Source organism: Ambystoma mexicanum, chromosome 7q (genome assembly GCF_040938575.1).
Source record: "Ambystoma mexicanum isolate Mex_15411 chromosome 7q, UKY_AmexF1_1, whole genome shotgun sequence".
Lineage (NCBI taxonomy): Eukaryota > Metazoa > Chordata > Amphibia > Caudata > Ambystomatidae > Ambystoma > Ambystoma mexicanum.
In genome coordinates this window covers 1040280043-1040295661 of record NC_090941.1, presented here as the reverse complement: position 1 = coordinate 1040295661, position 15619 = coordinate 1040280043, and the positions used below count along the sequence as shown (strand labels likewise).

The 15619-nt window shown below is 44.8% G+C and overlaps 1 protein-coding gene across 1 annotated transcript in view; it reads right to left on the bottom strand.

Annotated features, from left to right (window-relative positions):
- LOC138528587 (uncharacterized) overlaps positions 1-15619 on the bottom strand; it is a 1521057-nt gene that overhangs the window by 668698 nt on the left and 836740 nt on the right. Inside the window, exon 13 of the mRNA XM_069640364.1 lies at positions 12525-12584. Within this exon, the coding sequence (XP_069496465.1) occupies positions 12525-12584 (60 nt within the window). The remainder of the gene's footprint in view (positions 1-12524; positions 12585-15619) is intronic.

Genomic DNA, 15619 nt, shown 5'->3' with positions numbered 1-15619 from the left:
GGCATCATGGTCAGTGGCTAGATGCAAGTGTACATGCTCAATGCCACCTTTTCTACCTTTGGCAGGAGTGGATGGGCGCAAAGAAAGACGAGCCCGCTTGGAGAGTTCCGTCATGACAGTCGAACCCATCATTGAAATATCTGAGATTTGGTCACTCAGAGGGTTCATATTTGAATTTGCTTCAGTGCCGGCATGGCAGATTCTATAACACTTATGTGCTGTATAGAGAGTTCCCCATCATATACATCCTTAATTCGGAAAAAAATCTTTTTGCTGGGAGCATCCACGGATACAGAATCATAATCACAATGGCCCTTAACACAATTTACATCGCTTGACTGCCCCACAGTGATAACATGCGAGCTTGCAGCCGCCAGGACACCATCATGACTCTCACCAATTTAAGGATCAGATATACCTTCTATTTGTTTAGAGATGGGTATCAGATTCTCTACAAACTTAAAAGATCCCTTCTTGATGATGGGACCTGTAAGTTTTTTGAGCTTCCCACTGCGAGTGTTGTTCACCATATTTAAATATTGCTAGGCTCAGCACCTACGTAACCAAATTAAGAATCCAGCAAAAAATAAAAGCGAATTGCAAATACTTGTGCCAAGACTAAAAACTGAAAGAGTGACCTCCAAATACAAGAGAGAATGTAAACACGTCACGTTGTATTCCTGGAACCACTACTGCATCCAGAGATGCAGAGTTACCAAATGCAAATATTAACCGTGATAACACACTGCACGCTACTTGCAGTTGTAATGACTTCCTGAACGCAATGAGGGAATTCTCACACTTACCGTGCGAGCCGCACGCAAATCCCTTCGGCTATGGTCGGCTTCTGCTAAGGTGTTCTGATAGTAAGAGGCCTTAGCTGTGTTGATTAGTATTCTGCAGGTTGCCCGGAGTTCCTTGAGCCACGCAAGGTCCGATGCAGTCCTGGAGCGACGCTAGGTTTTATCTTGTTTCCTGATGACTCTTTTGCTGAGATTGAGGTCTTGCGTGTATCAGGGTGCTGACGGTTTCAGTTTGTAGGTGCGTTGTTTCAGAGGTGTGTGTCAGTCGATGCGGGATGAGAGGCTGGCGTGGAGTGCTTCCAGTAGATTCGCAGTTCGATTGGGGGTGTTTGGTCCATGTGAGGTGGAGGTTGGCGAAGTCTTACAGGAAGGCTTCCACTGGGAAGTTCTTGAAGGACCTGAAGGTTTGTCTGATGGGTTTCTGCTGGGAGTGTTTGACTAGGGTGCTGTGCGGAAGCTGAATGGCACAGCCAGGTGATCAGACCAGTCAAGCGGAAGAGGAGACCTCTAGTGGAGGTAAGACAGTGGGGTGATGATTAGGTTGAGGACGTTACCTTTCTTGTGCGTTGGATCTTTTGTGTGTTGTGTGAGGCTGAGGATGTCAAAAAGGCAGAGGAGAGCTTGCTTTATCGGTCTGGTGGCCTGGTTGGCTGGGAGGTTGTAGTCGCCCACAAAGATGTTGTTGGCGTGCGTGAGGGACATGGTGGTGACAAGGTCAGTGAAGTCTCTGATGAAGGCGGTGTTAGGTTTGGGTGGACTGTAGATGAGATGGAAAGTGACTGTGTCCATCGAGGGAGCGGGAAGTGGCAGAAAAGGACTTTGAAAGAGCCAATGTTGTCGACTTCAAGTCTGGTGCAGGGCCCTAAGGTCTTGTGGATGACTGTGCGGCCTCTGCCTGTCTTGTTTGGCCGCTCTCTGTGTTGGATGCTGTAGCCATCGGGGACAAGGACGTCTAGGATGTGGGTAGAGGTGGGTGTGAGCCAGGTCTCAGTGATGAAGATGGCGTCAAGGTCGAGTGCAGTGATGAGGTCGGCAATGTTTGCTGCATGGGTGATAGCTGAGCGGATTTTGGCAAGCATCATCTTCTGTGTTGTGGATGGTGAGGGGGTGCTGATGGGCTGCAGGCTGACGTGGGAGAGGTTGCTGTATTGCAGAGTTGATCACTTGGAGGAGGGGCGATGTCGTTGGGGTTGCCTGGTGATGGTGGGTATGGCCTGTGGGGATAGAGGGAGAAAATACATGTCAGCACACACCTACCTGTTTTGTGAGCTGGTGTTCTGGTCCTGGAATTGCCCTTTTCTGCATCTACACTCCACACCGGATGCCCAGGCGAAAGACGCCCTTGATCTAAGAGTTTAGAGCAGAAAGGAAGAGGCAGGGCTACGAAGGTGGGTGGGGCTTATGCAACGTGACCTAGGCCCACTTGTACCTGCTCTCCAACTGCAAAGGAAAAGAGGCTGGAGGGCCTTTTAAGTGAAAGATTTAAATTTACAAGGTGTACAAAAGATGTACGTTTAAGGGCATATTCTAAAATTACATCATACATCTGGTGCAGAGAAATTTAAGCCAGTACTTTCAGTTGGTTAGGAGGCAGAGATTGTGTGGTCTGACCAAGGACATGTCACCTGCTTCATAAATTACACTGCTTCCAATAGCCCAAAAGGCTCCATGCAGGCTTCTGCTGTAGTAGTTGTTGATACATATATTAAAAGTAGAATTTGTTTGGATTAAAAAAACAAATGACATGCAGCGTCTGATGGGTTGCAAAAACCTTGTTAAAGCAGTAATACATCTAAAAATGTTTTTGTTTTGTGCTTTAAAATAAGCAATAACAAGAAGATTCCTGCTTGCATGTGTTAAACTCCACCGCTGCACAACATAAACTAATAACATAGACAGTTTTTTTATCATGTGTCTGATTGAATCCCACATTGGGTTGCTCTCCTGATCACTTACATTGTATCTCCCCATAAACCCCAGTGTGTGGAATCCCTGTGGGGTATTTACTCTTCTGTAAATCACTTGATTAGCAGATTGTTGGCCTGTTTCGTTTACCACCCTGGTGTTTAGGGACAGGGCTTTGAAGAGGGGGGTACCGTCAGGACTGGCTGGGTTAGTAACAGGAAGAGTAACAGGATTAACATTGTGCTTTCAGAGCTGGCTGGGTTAGTTGTGCTTTCAGAGCTGGCTGGGTTAGTAACAGGAAGAGTTTGTACATAGTATTAACATTGTGCTTGCCCAAGTCAAGATGGAGCGAAAGAAATTTAATCTGATTGGTTAAAGGAACAATGATATGTTTGGTTTGCCTGATTGGTGGAAAGGACAATGGGTTTGATTCTTGGGAGGTGAGCAAGATTCTAAACTGCCTTTCATCCAAACAAATTCAGTGGCTGGTTGTACATTAGTTAAGCTCCTTAAGTAAGGCCTTTTCAGAGCTCAGAAAATCTACCAAAGAAGTAAGAATATCGTTAGCTGATCCAGTTTGAACAAGAAGACATCAGGTGGGATCGTTCTTTTAAAGATTTTAAGATTGTCAAAGTGAACTTTCATTTTCTTTTATTAGAAAAAATCATTTGAGAAAAGAGACATTTACAGTTAAAGTTATTATAAGGAAAACAAGCTTGAAGATAGTGCGTAGGAGTTTAAAGTTAATTAACTGCGTGTAATGTTCTTCAAGACTATTTAATGTGTGCGCAAGCTCGCAAGTCGTCGTTTACGTGTTTTTGAAAGCGCGTGGGTATTCAGAGCGATAGAGCGCGTGCCCAAATGAATTGCGCAAGCGAATTTTAGCGCGTGTACATTTTTAACGTGAAAGACGTTTCATGAGAAAGCGCGTGTTGTTTTGCGATAGAGCGCGTGCCCAAATGAATTGCGCGAGTGAATTTTAGCGCATGTACATTTTTTTTACGTGAAAGACGTCTCATGAGAAAGCGCGTGTTGGTTTGCGATAGAGCGCAAGTCCATTTTGATGAAGCGCGAGTTGTTTTAAACGCGTGAACTATTTTACGTGAATTACGTTTCGTTTCTCCACGTGAGTTCGGTAGCGATAGAGCGCGAGTCCATTTTAACTAGCGCGTGTTATTTTTATCGCGTTTACGTATTTTTTCACACGCGCGGGTTTGGTAAAGAATCGCGTGTGTATTTTAAACGCGAGGACAATTCTTCACGTCTTCTGATTTCACGTGTTTATCGCACACGCTTATCAAGGAAGAAACTATAAGTTCTTTGTGTAAATAAGGAAACAATTCACACGCAGAAGGAAAGCAGCATTCCAGGAAGTTAAAGAATATTTATTTAATGTAATTTATGCAAATGGAATTCAATACTTCAGAGAAAGACTGCAATTTATAAAAGCATTGAAAACTACATAAAGTTAAAAGAACTTTGAAGCAAGAAGAATATCTAGTTCTGAAAAGGTGTTTGCAAGGGCCATCACTTTAGGATTCTAAAGAGACTTGAGTGGCTTGAACTATATGCACAATACAAGATATTATTTACAAGATATTCCACACAGATTACTAGCCTCTAAGTCTTTTACTGAGGTTTAAGAGGTAAAGAGTTTAGAGTTTATTTAGAATAATTTTAGAAAAGAAGTTTATCTTACCATATAAGTAACCAGGTGTATTTGTTTACCACAGATACCAGAGCCTACCAGACGGTTGCAGGGCTGCAGTGTCTCCGTTGTTATTTTCTCCAAATTCCCCTTTCCCTTTCTTGGGGTTTTCAGCTCAGCTTATATTTAAGGGTTGAGAGGTGAACTCCTGGTGAGGGTCTGTGGGGCCAGCATCAGCTCCTGTGGAATTCAGTCAAGCCGGACCCTGACAGTTTACCACCCTGGTGTTTAAGGAGTCATGATTTTATATGATATTTATAACGTGACTATAGACAAGTTTTTCAAGGCGCGACGGAGCAAGAGAGGGGGAACAAGGGGACGACAGAGACAGCGATCTTACTAGGCCAGGTGACATTGAGATTGCGCAAGTGCAGAGGAGGGGGGAAAGAGAAAAGAGCGGGGGAAGGGGTGGGGAGCAGTGCAGTACATAGGACAACAGTAAAATAAATTAGACAATAAAGACAATAAATATAAAATGCAGCCAGCTGGTGGCAAGTGCAAGGGTAAGTGCAGGCATCAAGTGTCAAGTGCTGGTATGGGGCTGTAGGGATACAGAAACAGTCACCGAGTGCAAGGGTTGCTAGGGGGCAGTGCAGGTGTGCAACTGGCGGGACGGGGACCTGGGTCTGAGATCAGAGGGTAGCCCGGTGACCAGTGCAGTTTCAGCCAGGAGATCAGCAGGGGAGAGGAGGAGAGAAAGCAGAAGCAAAGAGGAAGGTTGAAGGTCTTGAGGTGCTTCGGGAACCAGAGATGGTTCCCCTCAAGTTTCAGAGAGGCAGGGAGACTGTTCCAGAGAGAGGCCCAAGCAGAAGAAAGAGATTTACCACCAACTCGTTGCTTGGAGAACCGACTGACCATGAGGGAGTTGGAGGCGGATGAGCGAAGAGCTCAAGAAGGAAGATATTTAGTAAGAGAGAGTTGAAGGTATTGAGGCCCCGGGCCCCAGAAGGCCTTGTGGACAATGCAGAGGTTTTTTAACGTAATCTTCGCCGCCACTGCGAGCCAGTGCAGAGATTTCAGTCCTGGAGAGATACGATCCCTGGGCTTGTGGCCAAGGACAAGTCTAGCAGTCCTGTTTTGGATGAGTTGCAGAGGGCGGAGAGTAGAGGCAGGAAGATTTAGAAAGAGGCTGTTGCAGTAGTCCAGCCTAGAGAGAACCAGAGCTCTGGAGACAGAGAGATTCTGGGGGAAGTAGAGAAAAGGAAAAATACCACAGAGGAGGTGCAGCTGGTAGTGTGACTTCTTAGAGACGTCAGAGATGTGAGGAGAGAAGGAAAGTGTGGAGTTGAAGATGACCCCACGGTTTTTAGCCTCACAGGTGGGAGCAGGAAGAGGGCCAAGAGAGACCGGCCACAGAGTGACAGGAAAGGAGGGAGCAGGTGTGCCGATGAGGAGAATCTCGGTCTTACTGGCATTAAGGCAGAGATCATTGGTGGCACACCACTCCTGGATAGCAGACAGTCAAAGATGAGAGAAGGAGAAGTGGCGGCAGAAGGGAGCCTGAAAATGAGTTGAGTGTCATCCACATAGCACTGAAAGTTGGGGCAGAGAGGGGCAATGCAGCGGGCAAGGTATTGGTTGAACACCCAGGGAGAGAAGTTAGACCCCTGGGGAACACCACAGGTAGAGATAGAGATGTAGGAGAGGAAGGACCCAAGTTGGACCTGGGAGGGTAAATCGGAGAGGAAAGAAGTCAGCCAAGCCAGGGCCTGGTCGGTGATAGCCACGTTATCACGGAGACGGTTGAGCAAGATGGCATGGTTGACTGTATCAAAGGCAGAAGAGAGATCAAGTAAGATGAGGACACAGGGGGTGTTGGAATCAAGGTTGGAGAGCAGGTCTTTGCGGATGTTCAGGAGAGCAGTTTCCGTGCTTATGGCAGCTCTGAAGACAGACTGATGGTCATGAAGACAACCAACAGATTCAGTGTAAAGATTAAGCTGGGAGACGGCCAGCTTTTCAAGGAGTTTGCTCAGGAAAGGAGTGATGGAGATTGGGCGATAGGTAGCCGGGCAGGAGGGGTCAGCAGAGGGTTTCTTAATAAGTGGGTGCACAAGGGAGTGCTTCAGGGGGGAAGGGAAGACTCCAGTGGTGAAGGAGTGGTTGCCGAAGTCAGCCAGAGCAGGAGCCACAGGGTCAATGCAGTCCTTGATGGTTTTGGAGGTACATGGGTGAACCTGTTTTGACGAGACTTTCATAGATCGGACTTGTCAAGAAACCTTGTCTGAGGAGAACAGGGGAGAGGAAGAGAAGGAGAGAGAAGAGGTGGCCTGAAAAAGGGCCATGGGAAGAGCAGGGGGTAGAGGGAGGAGGGGGAGAAGAGAGAGAGGACAGGATGTTCTGAGCTTTAGAGATGAAATGAGAAGTCAGGGCCGTGCAACGGGTCTGAGAGGGGACAGGAGATGTAGAGACTGCAGCAGGATTGGCCAGCTCTGTGCAGATTTTAAAGAGTTTGGCCGAGTTGTTAGATGCCGCAGAGACGCAGTCTTGGATGTGGGCTCTCTTCTTAGTGCGGACAGAGAGCTGGTATTGTCTTTGGAGCAGGCGGCAGGCCACTTTGTCAGAGGATGTATCTGAAGCACGCCATTTCCTCTCAGCCACCCTGCACTTGTGTTTAAGGGTGACGAATCCTGAGTTGTACCAACAGTTGCACTTGGCTTTGGGCTTCAAGCGGATCCTCATGACAGGGGCAAGAACATCGGGAGTATCAGATATAGCAGAGTGGAGCATCGAAAGGGCTGTGTCAAGGTGTGAGTCAGCCAAGGGGGGAAGAGGGGGGGAGGAGTCAGGAGGGGGGCGAAAGTGGCGGCGGAAGCCTCAACTGACACCCGCTTCATGGGTCGGATAACTGAGAAGGTAAGTTGCAGTGCTGGAGTTGGCTTGGCCTCAGGGGTAGAGAGGATGAGCTGAGTGGAAAGGAGAAAGTGATCACTCTAGGAGAGAGGAGTGGTGAGAGGGATAGAAAGGGGAAGGTCTGAAGAGATCAGAACATCCAAAGTGTGCCCTGCAGAGTGAGTCGGGCCAGAGGGGAGAATAGAGAGTGAAAGAGAGTCACAGAGATTGCAAAAGAGTCCAGAGGAAGGAAAGGAAGCATCCAGGTGGATGTCGAAGTCTCCAAGAAGGAGTAGTTGAGTGGTTGAGACCAGGAGGGAAGAGGAGAGGTCCGCCCACTCAGGGAGGAAGGAGATCTGACCAGGTGGCCGATAGATGGTAGCCACAGGAAGGGAATGGCCAGGATAGAGAGAGAGAGCCTGCAGATGAGACATTCGAAAGATGAGTAGGCCTGTGTAGGAATGACAGAGGCAAGAATCCACACAGGGAAGATCAGGGCTACACCCCCTGCGGAACGGTTGGATCTGGGCGTGGAGAGGATCTTGTAGCCATCAGGGAGGAAAGTGTCAAAGCTCATGACAGAGCTGGCCGTGAACCATGTCTCGGTGAAACCGAGGACATCGAGGTCAAGTTCTTCCAGGGGGCGGCAGATGTCAGAGGAGTGTCATCCTTAATCCAGACAATTTGTCTGTCCATATCACAATCTTTACCTACAAAATACAGAAAAGAAAATAGTAAAAGGGCAAGTCAGATAAATGCATACATTCAGGCCAGGCTAAATCATTAGGCACTGTTGAAGCTAGTGTAGACTGAGCCTTAGTTCAGACTGTGGGGGTTGGGATTAAAGCATGTTGTTTTGCGTCAAGTGCCTGCAGGTAATTTCTGTCTGAAATCCTGGAAGAGCTTCACATGGATAGGGAAACTTGCTTGACACTCAGCTGGCTTTGGTAAGAATCCCAAGCAGTAGTCAATTCCACAATCCCAGAGACCGATAGGTCCCTCCTTGTCAGGCTACTAGGTAACAGATTTCGTACCACGGCCAAGTCTCTACCTCTGCAGTAGTCACTACATAAATAGAATTTAGATTGCTCTCACTACTTTATTCCCTCTTCCACTTCCTTCAAAAGAAGCTTGGATGGGTTCAGAGAAATGTACACTGGTTCCACATTCAATATTCGTCCATCTTCATTTGCATGCGGGCAGCATAATTGCAGAGGAACTCGGTCCAATAATCTATATTGCAACAAGGAAGTGTTGGTCCACAGATGATTTTTTCATACTTAGAGACGCTTGTAATACAGCCAAAAAATTCCAGCTCTCTATGTATCCGAACATTCAAAATTCAATCGTAAAACATTCACTGACCTATAAAGGCTCAATAGAAAAACCTGAAGTTCAGAGATGGGAACCAAGGTGGCAGTCATAGGTTGTGTAACAGTCTGAGGGATAGGCCGACCTTCAGTGCCCACTGCATTTACTACCTCGTCTGAACAGGGAACATGTGGAAATTCAGAAGCTCTCAAAGATGACCGTTGAACTCCAGTATCAATCAAACAACAAACTTGCTTCCCGCTAACAGCACAGCTTACATATGAAGCCGAATCAGTGGTGCAAAATTATTACGGTTCTATATCTTTTTCCCGCTTTTTGAAGGGTGCAAAAATAAACAACTGATTTATTTTGGTCGATTTTGTGCGGGCCCGCAGAAGGCTGGAAAAAGCACATATATAAGGATTTTCTTTTATTCGGGGGGGTTTAACCCCTGAATCCCCATCCCTCCATAGTACACCACTCCCCCACACACAAACAAACAGTTTTGTTTTTACCACTCACTCACCCTTCATTTTCATACACCCACAGACATACAGACACACACACACACACACACACGCAAACAGACACACACAGACACTTACCCGACCGACACTTCCCCGACTCCTCTTCCGGGTCTTGCCACTCCTGTCAGCCACTGCATGCGTCAGATGGGGTTGACAGTTCGATTTAGAAAGACCACTCCATGCGGTCACAGAGCGGTCTTTCTACATCAGCCTTTTCTTTATCATTTATTACTGGTTCCCTGGCTGTTCTACTGTGTATTAAACATAGCAGGTAGTTGAGGTGTTGGAAATAACTAAAAAAGAAAGAAGGTGCTAGTTTGGTTGCTCTGACTGGTCAGTTTTATCACTTCATCTTCCAGTGTCCAAATTCTTTCCAATAAATGCACTGAAGATTGTACACATTAAACAACTCTCTATCTTGGGTTTCTTCTTTTCCTACATTAACAGTAACTCCTCCTCCCCTGCCCCTTCCTTTTCCAGGAAAGGCAGATCCTGCTTGGTGCCCCGCCCGTACATGTTAAGGCTAACGCTGCTGTATTTGTAACACCACTTATCTAGCCTCAGTAGATTCCTTCTGTCTCTCCGCCCTTTCGTAAAAATGCTGTGCAGTCAAAGTAAAATGATTGCCTTCCCAACAAAGGAGTACTCCATTAATTCTGTCTACAATCTTGAGTTGGAGCCCCATTATGATTGTGGAAACCATGGCTTACTGTCTAGTTGTTACTGCATTGAGATCCTTGAAATCTGATACAAAATATTGTTTCAGCCTCTTCAAATAATTGGTCCGGTTCTCTATCTTATTTTGGTTACAAGTATTGATAGGAATCCAATCTGTTTTCTTCGGGTAGGTTTCTATAAATGTACAAAGTAGCCTGTCAGTAAAGTATCTCTAGGGGGTTCTTGCAATGGCCAGTTACTTCTTTGTTTCAATAAACAGAACATATCAGAAGGAATTGCAGCTCTTACCAATTGATTGAGATTGGCACAAGTAGGGTTATAACAGCCAATAGCCACTTGAAACTGAACAGGCTCTTCAAGAATATTAGGAAATCCCTGCACAATAATGAATAAGTGGAGCTCCACGCAGCATGCACAGTAACTATGATATTACTTGCCCCAGAAAGCTGCCTCAAGGGTACGCTTTAGCATCAGCTCGAAGGAACACATTTGGGAATCCTTCAAAGGTTGCAGATGTTAATGCATCATTTGCTGCAGGTGAGGTGCCAAATAGATTAGAAAATGCTTATCCATCGAGCAGTACATTAATAACTGAAGCTAATGTGATGTAGAGCCTTCCAATGACATTATAGGAGTGGATTCCCTATTTGCCGACATTGGCTCTGGAATTGAATCTGCCCCTCCAGTGGAGATAGCAGAGCATATACAGCTGCTGGGTACTTTTGTTGCCTGATCCAGTACAGGGTTCAATATAGCAGGATTGTAAAACTCTAAAATATCTTCTGGAGTAGGTTTTCAGTGAGGATACCCATTGGTGTGCTGGGTAAAGTCTACTATAAACTTTCCTATTGTTAGCGATGGTCCAATTCACTCACTGTGCTTTCAGTTCTGTGAAGTGCTCTTGGAATTTCCCCGGGGCATCATGCATAGCTCTGGTTTTGTATTCAGAATGCCTTTTATCGGCATCAGCTTACCAGCCTAAGAAGCAATCCCATTACATTTGGTGAACCTTCAATCCCAGGGTCTCTACAGTTGCTCTTAAATGAACTATCCTATAAAGATCAATGCACCTTCCTCAGGGAACTGCTTTGTAACGACCCTGCAGGTAAAACAGTGCCATTTGTCCAGAAATGTACAAGTTTTGGCCATGTAATTCCTATAAATAAAATTAGCTGGTCTGCGCTTAAAGGGAAGTGGCATTTGCTTTGACTGACCTGTTCCCTTTCTCACAGAGGTAAGAAAGTCTGTACCACTCTGAAACACTTGTGTATAGGCGCGTTACAAAATGCCATATCATATAATACAATGTCTTGCCCTATGGTACTGAGATGCCACTAGACTTGACAAGACTCAAGACTACAGCTCAGTAACCATGCCCCATGCAACAGCGCCTTGACGCAGTTTCTACCCATAATTAACACCATCCACTCATTAACCATGCCTCACGCAGCAGTGTTGAGACACAGTTAATGCCCATCATTAATACAACCAGCGGTTCAGAGACAGGGTAAGTAAGAATACAAGGGTTATAAAACATAAGGACGAAGATAGACAAGCCTTATCAGATAGACTAACAAAAAAACAAATCTTTCACATAATCTTCGCACCAGCCCTAAAGCGACAACCTGCTCTGGGAATAATAATTTTATGGGACTTCCAGTAGGGTTCTCACAGCCTTGGCATTCTTCTCCGCCTGTAAAACCCATGTGTGCCTAACACTACTTTGTCTTTCTCCTTCAGCTAAACAACACAACACATGTGAGGTTATCACTGTTTTGGCCTTGTCCTCCACCTACTAAATACACATGGGGTTCTCAATACTATGGCCCTAAAGAAAGCATGTGTGCCTAATGCTGCTTGACTCTCACTGGTTTGGTGTACTCCCCCTGCATTACCAAACCATGTGCCTCAAGCCCCAACAAAGGTTCTCAGCCTAGTTAGCTAACTCTAGCCCATCCCAATTATCTATACATAGGACTATCATCTACAATATTTCTGATTCAAAACTACCCCAAAGCTACACAAACTCTCTTCCCGAATGTTCTACCTACCTGCCTTTATATGGACGGAGGTTGAACTTCATATCTCAAACCTCAAAAAAAGCTTGAAAATGTTGACATGGTCGAACCGGTCAAAATCTAAGATGATTGAGTTTTACACAAACATTTTTGTCTATGACTAGTCACAACCCCTTGGGTTCTGAACGTTTTTATCTTTTGATAGTAAGAGTAAGTGATATAAAAATACACTATGATAAATAGTAAATAAATATAAAAAGGTATGTATGTAAAGCATCACATAACAGGGTTTGAAATTGAGGGGAGCTTGGTGCTATTTAGCTCCTGCTTCTAGCCTAGAAGAGTCTGGTTAGCTTGATACCAACTGCTACCAGGAGCTACTTTTGGCTCCCCAGGACAACTGATGTGGAACAAACACACATATGTGAATTTTACTCTGCGTTTTCTTCCAATCTATAAACATAAGGACATATCTATACAACATTTACAGCACAAGGGGTTATAATAATGGACAAAATGAAATGTTTGCATTTTATGTGGAAGTTAGATTTGTGGAACGCTATGTACTAGCTCCTTGTTCCCCAGTGGTAGCTCCTGATCACTGGTTAATGCTGGATACTAAGGAGCTCCTTTAGGCTCCCGCTTAGCCAATTCTAATTTCGAACCCTGCATAAGAAAGATAAGTCTTCATATTATGAAAGAAAGAGTATTTACCCAAACAAGGAAAGGTGATGCCACCTACCCTGTGCTCTGGTTGTCCTCCTCAAACTCCTCATAGTCCTTATCAGAGTGTTCATCGTCACTGAAAAGGAGGAGAGAAAATGTGAACGCTTTCCCAATTCCAAGGTGCTTCCCACATGGGGAGCACCAATTCTGTGGGTGTAGAAAAGTCATTTTCTGAATAACAAAAAATTGATTGATGAAATAATGTATTATACCAATCATACCTGTGTCCACTATACAATCTAATGGTTTGCTTGTCTACATGCTAGGAATGCCAGTGAAAAGAAATTATCAAGTAGTTCCAATAGGTTATCACATACCTCACTGAGTTTCCAAGTGTATTATCTAAATAATTGGACCCCACCTAGATAGGATCAAAGAAGTATAAAACAAGAAGTTGTGTAGGCATGGGAAAGGCACTTGCCAGGCACAGCTGCAGTGTTATTGACTAGCGATTGATGGTAGCAGGTGCACAATGACGCAAGTTCCTGGCGATCTAATAGCAAGTTAAGATACTTTGACCTTTTTCTGTTTTACAATCCATGTGCTAGGATTGTTAGTTTCTCCCAGGCACATTTACTTTCTTTATACGTATCTATTTTCCATAAGATTTTATTGTATTTCTAAGAATATGGATGTGCAGTGTAAGTAAGCTTTTCTCGTCTAATGCCTAATACTTATACACAAGCCAAAACCTTTGGCTTTGCCAGTGCTTGTTTTTAACAGGACTTCAGTCAAGGACATGCATAGTGCTGATAAATCAAGTGGCTGAAGGCAGACCTGGTTAAGACATTTTATATTACACCAGTAGTGGGTTTACAACTCCAATTAAGTCATTAGCTCTCCGAGACTGATGGTAACACTTGATTAAAGCAAGCTCAAAGAGTTCCCATGAGGAGGTGTTTTGGGTGGGAGTGCAGGAATAGGGTAGGAATGGCCATAGGGATTAACATGGCCATGGTCAGTCAATGAGTGAGAAAATAACCAAACACTTACAAGCTGTGTGTCTCTCCCCATATGCCATTGCTCCCTATCTGTGCTCTAATGCAATCGTTTTGGTTTATAGCTATCGCAAGCGACACCTAATAGCCCAAACTAAAAATGGAGCATGAAACTGAAATATAGCTATTTTGCTAACAAAAACTATGTAGAAACCTGCAGCTCTTCACCAAATAATCCAAAATGGAAACTGGCATCAAAGGTAGAGACAACATGTGTTTCCATACAGCTATACAAAAATGGGTCGGAAAACCAGCATAGTATCTCCATCCAAAAATGGTGGCACCTGAGCACAGAAACCTTGAAGTTGTTATACAGTTTTACACAATGAGCTTAGTACAGAAAAGTCTCTATGATACATTAGTCTGATACATTAACAAGCGAGTTCCTAACTGTACATCTTGGGGGCATGGCTTTTCAAGAAATCCGAGCTTGATGTAATACTGCTCTGCACACCTATGTGGCACAAAGCCCACCTCCTCTCCAGAAGGTTTTCATTACACCTAGCATTAGAAAAATGCAGACTAAACATTTATGTGACTGGGGTTCTGGTTCTTAAACTTCTAAACCCACCTGCATTACATAATGCCGAGTGGGCAGGTGGGTGTATCTATGCCTTGGATGGAGTCTTAACTTATCCTTGCACAGCTTTATGGGCACTCATGAGCTTACCAACCAATCCCTATTAATTCTGCAACATATCATCCTGCATGGCTGCCGCTCCTACATCATTGCCACAATAACTGTTAGGCTCATGTAAGTCCCCAAACCTAAAGTAAAATGCCATTGGTTTACACATTTGCCCCTTTTGGCCTAGAAGCACAACCTTAATATTACTTTTTTTATTACATCTCCCATTCATATTTATGTCCAGTATTCATCTTTATTCTATCCCTCTGTGTCCCATTTGATAACTCCACCAGGGTCCCATTTGTATCCCTACTGCTAACTATTCCGATTTATTAGTGTAGTATGTGAGGAGCCAGGAATGAGACGTGGACACAGGGGGACTCATGGTTTTGGCCATAAACATTTATTGAAACAAAAAGGGGGTTGGAAAATGCCTCTCTGTCCCTACTCTAAGAGGTATTTTCCTACCTAAAACATAACTAAGGGTCTGTCCGATGTCAAGATGCCCAAAGCAAAATGTCCAAAGTACTATTCTGGCACTCACATTCTAAAAATCAACTCTAAGGTGAAAAGGGAAATGTCTGTGGCCTAAAAAAGTGTTTCAATATTCAAAAAAAGGAAAGGTGTTACTCCAACACAAGAAAAGTTCCAAATGGATAAAGTTCACAGTTCCAGAGGATGGTTCATTTCCCCTGAATTTCTCTTCACTCTGCTTTATACTTTTAGGGATATCAGTTCCTTGAGTTTCTTTTGATCAGCAACCCAACTGGTATGCAAAACCATTTGGCTGTTAGTCTTAATCTTGGTAGGATACCTGGTGTAATTTCCTGCCAGGGTTCGTCTCCTCTTCAATATAGTTTCAACACAGTCTTTGGTTATTCCTGATGTATCCTTATCAGGACTTCCTCATGTGATGTACTTTACACATTGTCCAACTTGACCTTGCCTGGTATACTCTCTTGCCAGGGCTCTCTCATATGAACACACTGGCAACTTAAATCTGCCTGGTATAGTCTTCTGCCAGGGATTTCTCATAGGTACACTGCGCACACTTGCAAACTTGATAATCTCTTATATTTATTCCGTTCTGTCTCTTTACAAAATATTGTGTTTCTTGTTCTTCCTCATATGCTTCATTTACATTTATTTGCCTTCAGTAGGGTTGCCGAAGTGCCCCAGTGTCCCTGCTTCCCTTGGGTGGACTCACCGGCTCTCTGTGGTATGTGTTGGTTCTCACGCATCAAGACTGCACCGGCTCTTCTGCGTCCCGGTCCCTCTTTCCTGGTTCGCTGCCTCTGGTCTGTGGCTTCTGTGCCCCTTACGGCTCCCGCTCGCCTTCTCTGGGTTTGTCCGTGCTCGAGCGGCATAGAGGCTGCTTTTAGGTACTTGTGTACGCCAGGAAGCCTTTCTTTCTCTTCCTCTCGTGGCGTCCATCAGAGTACCATCTCCTACAGTCTGCTCTCCTCTGCCTCTTCTGTCAGCTGG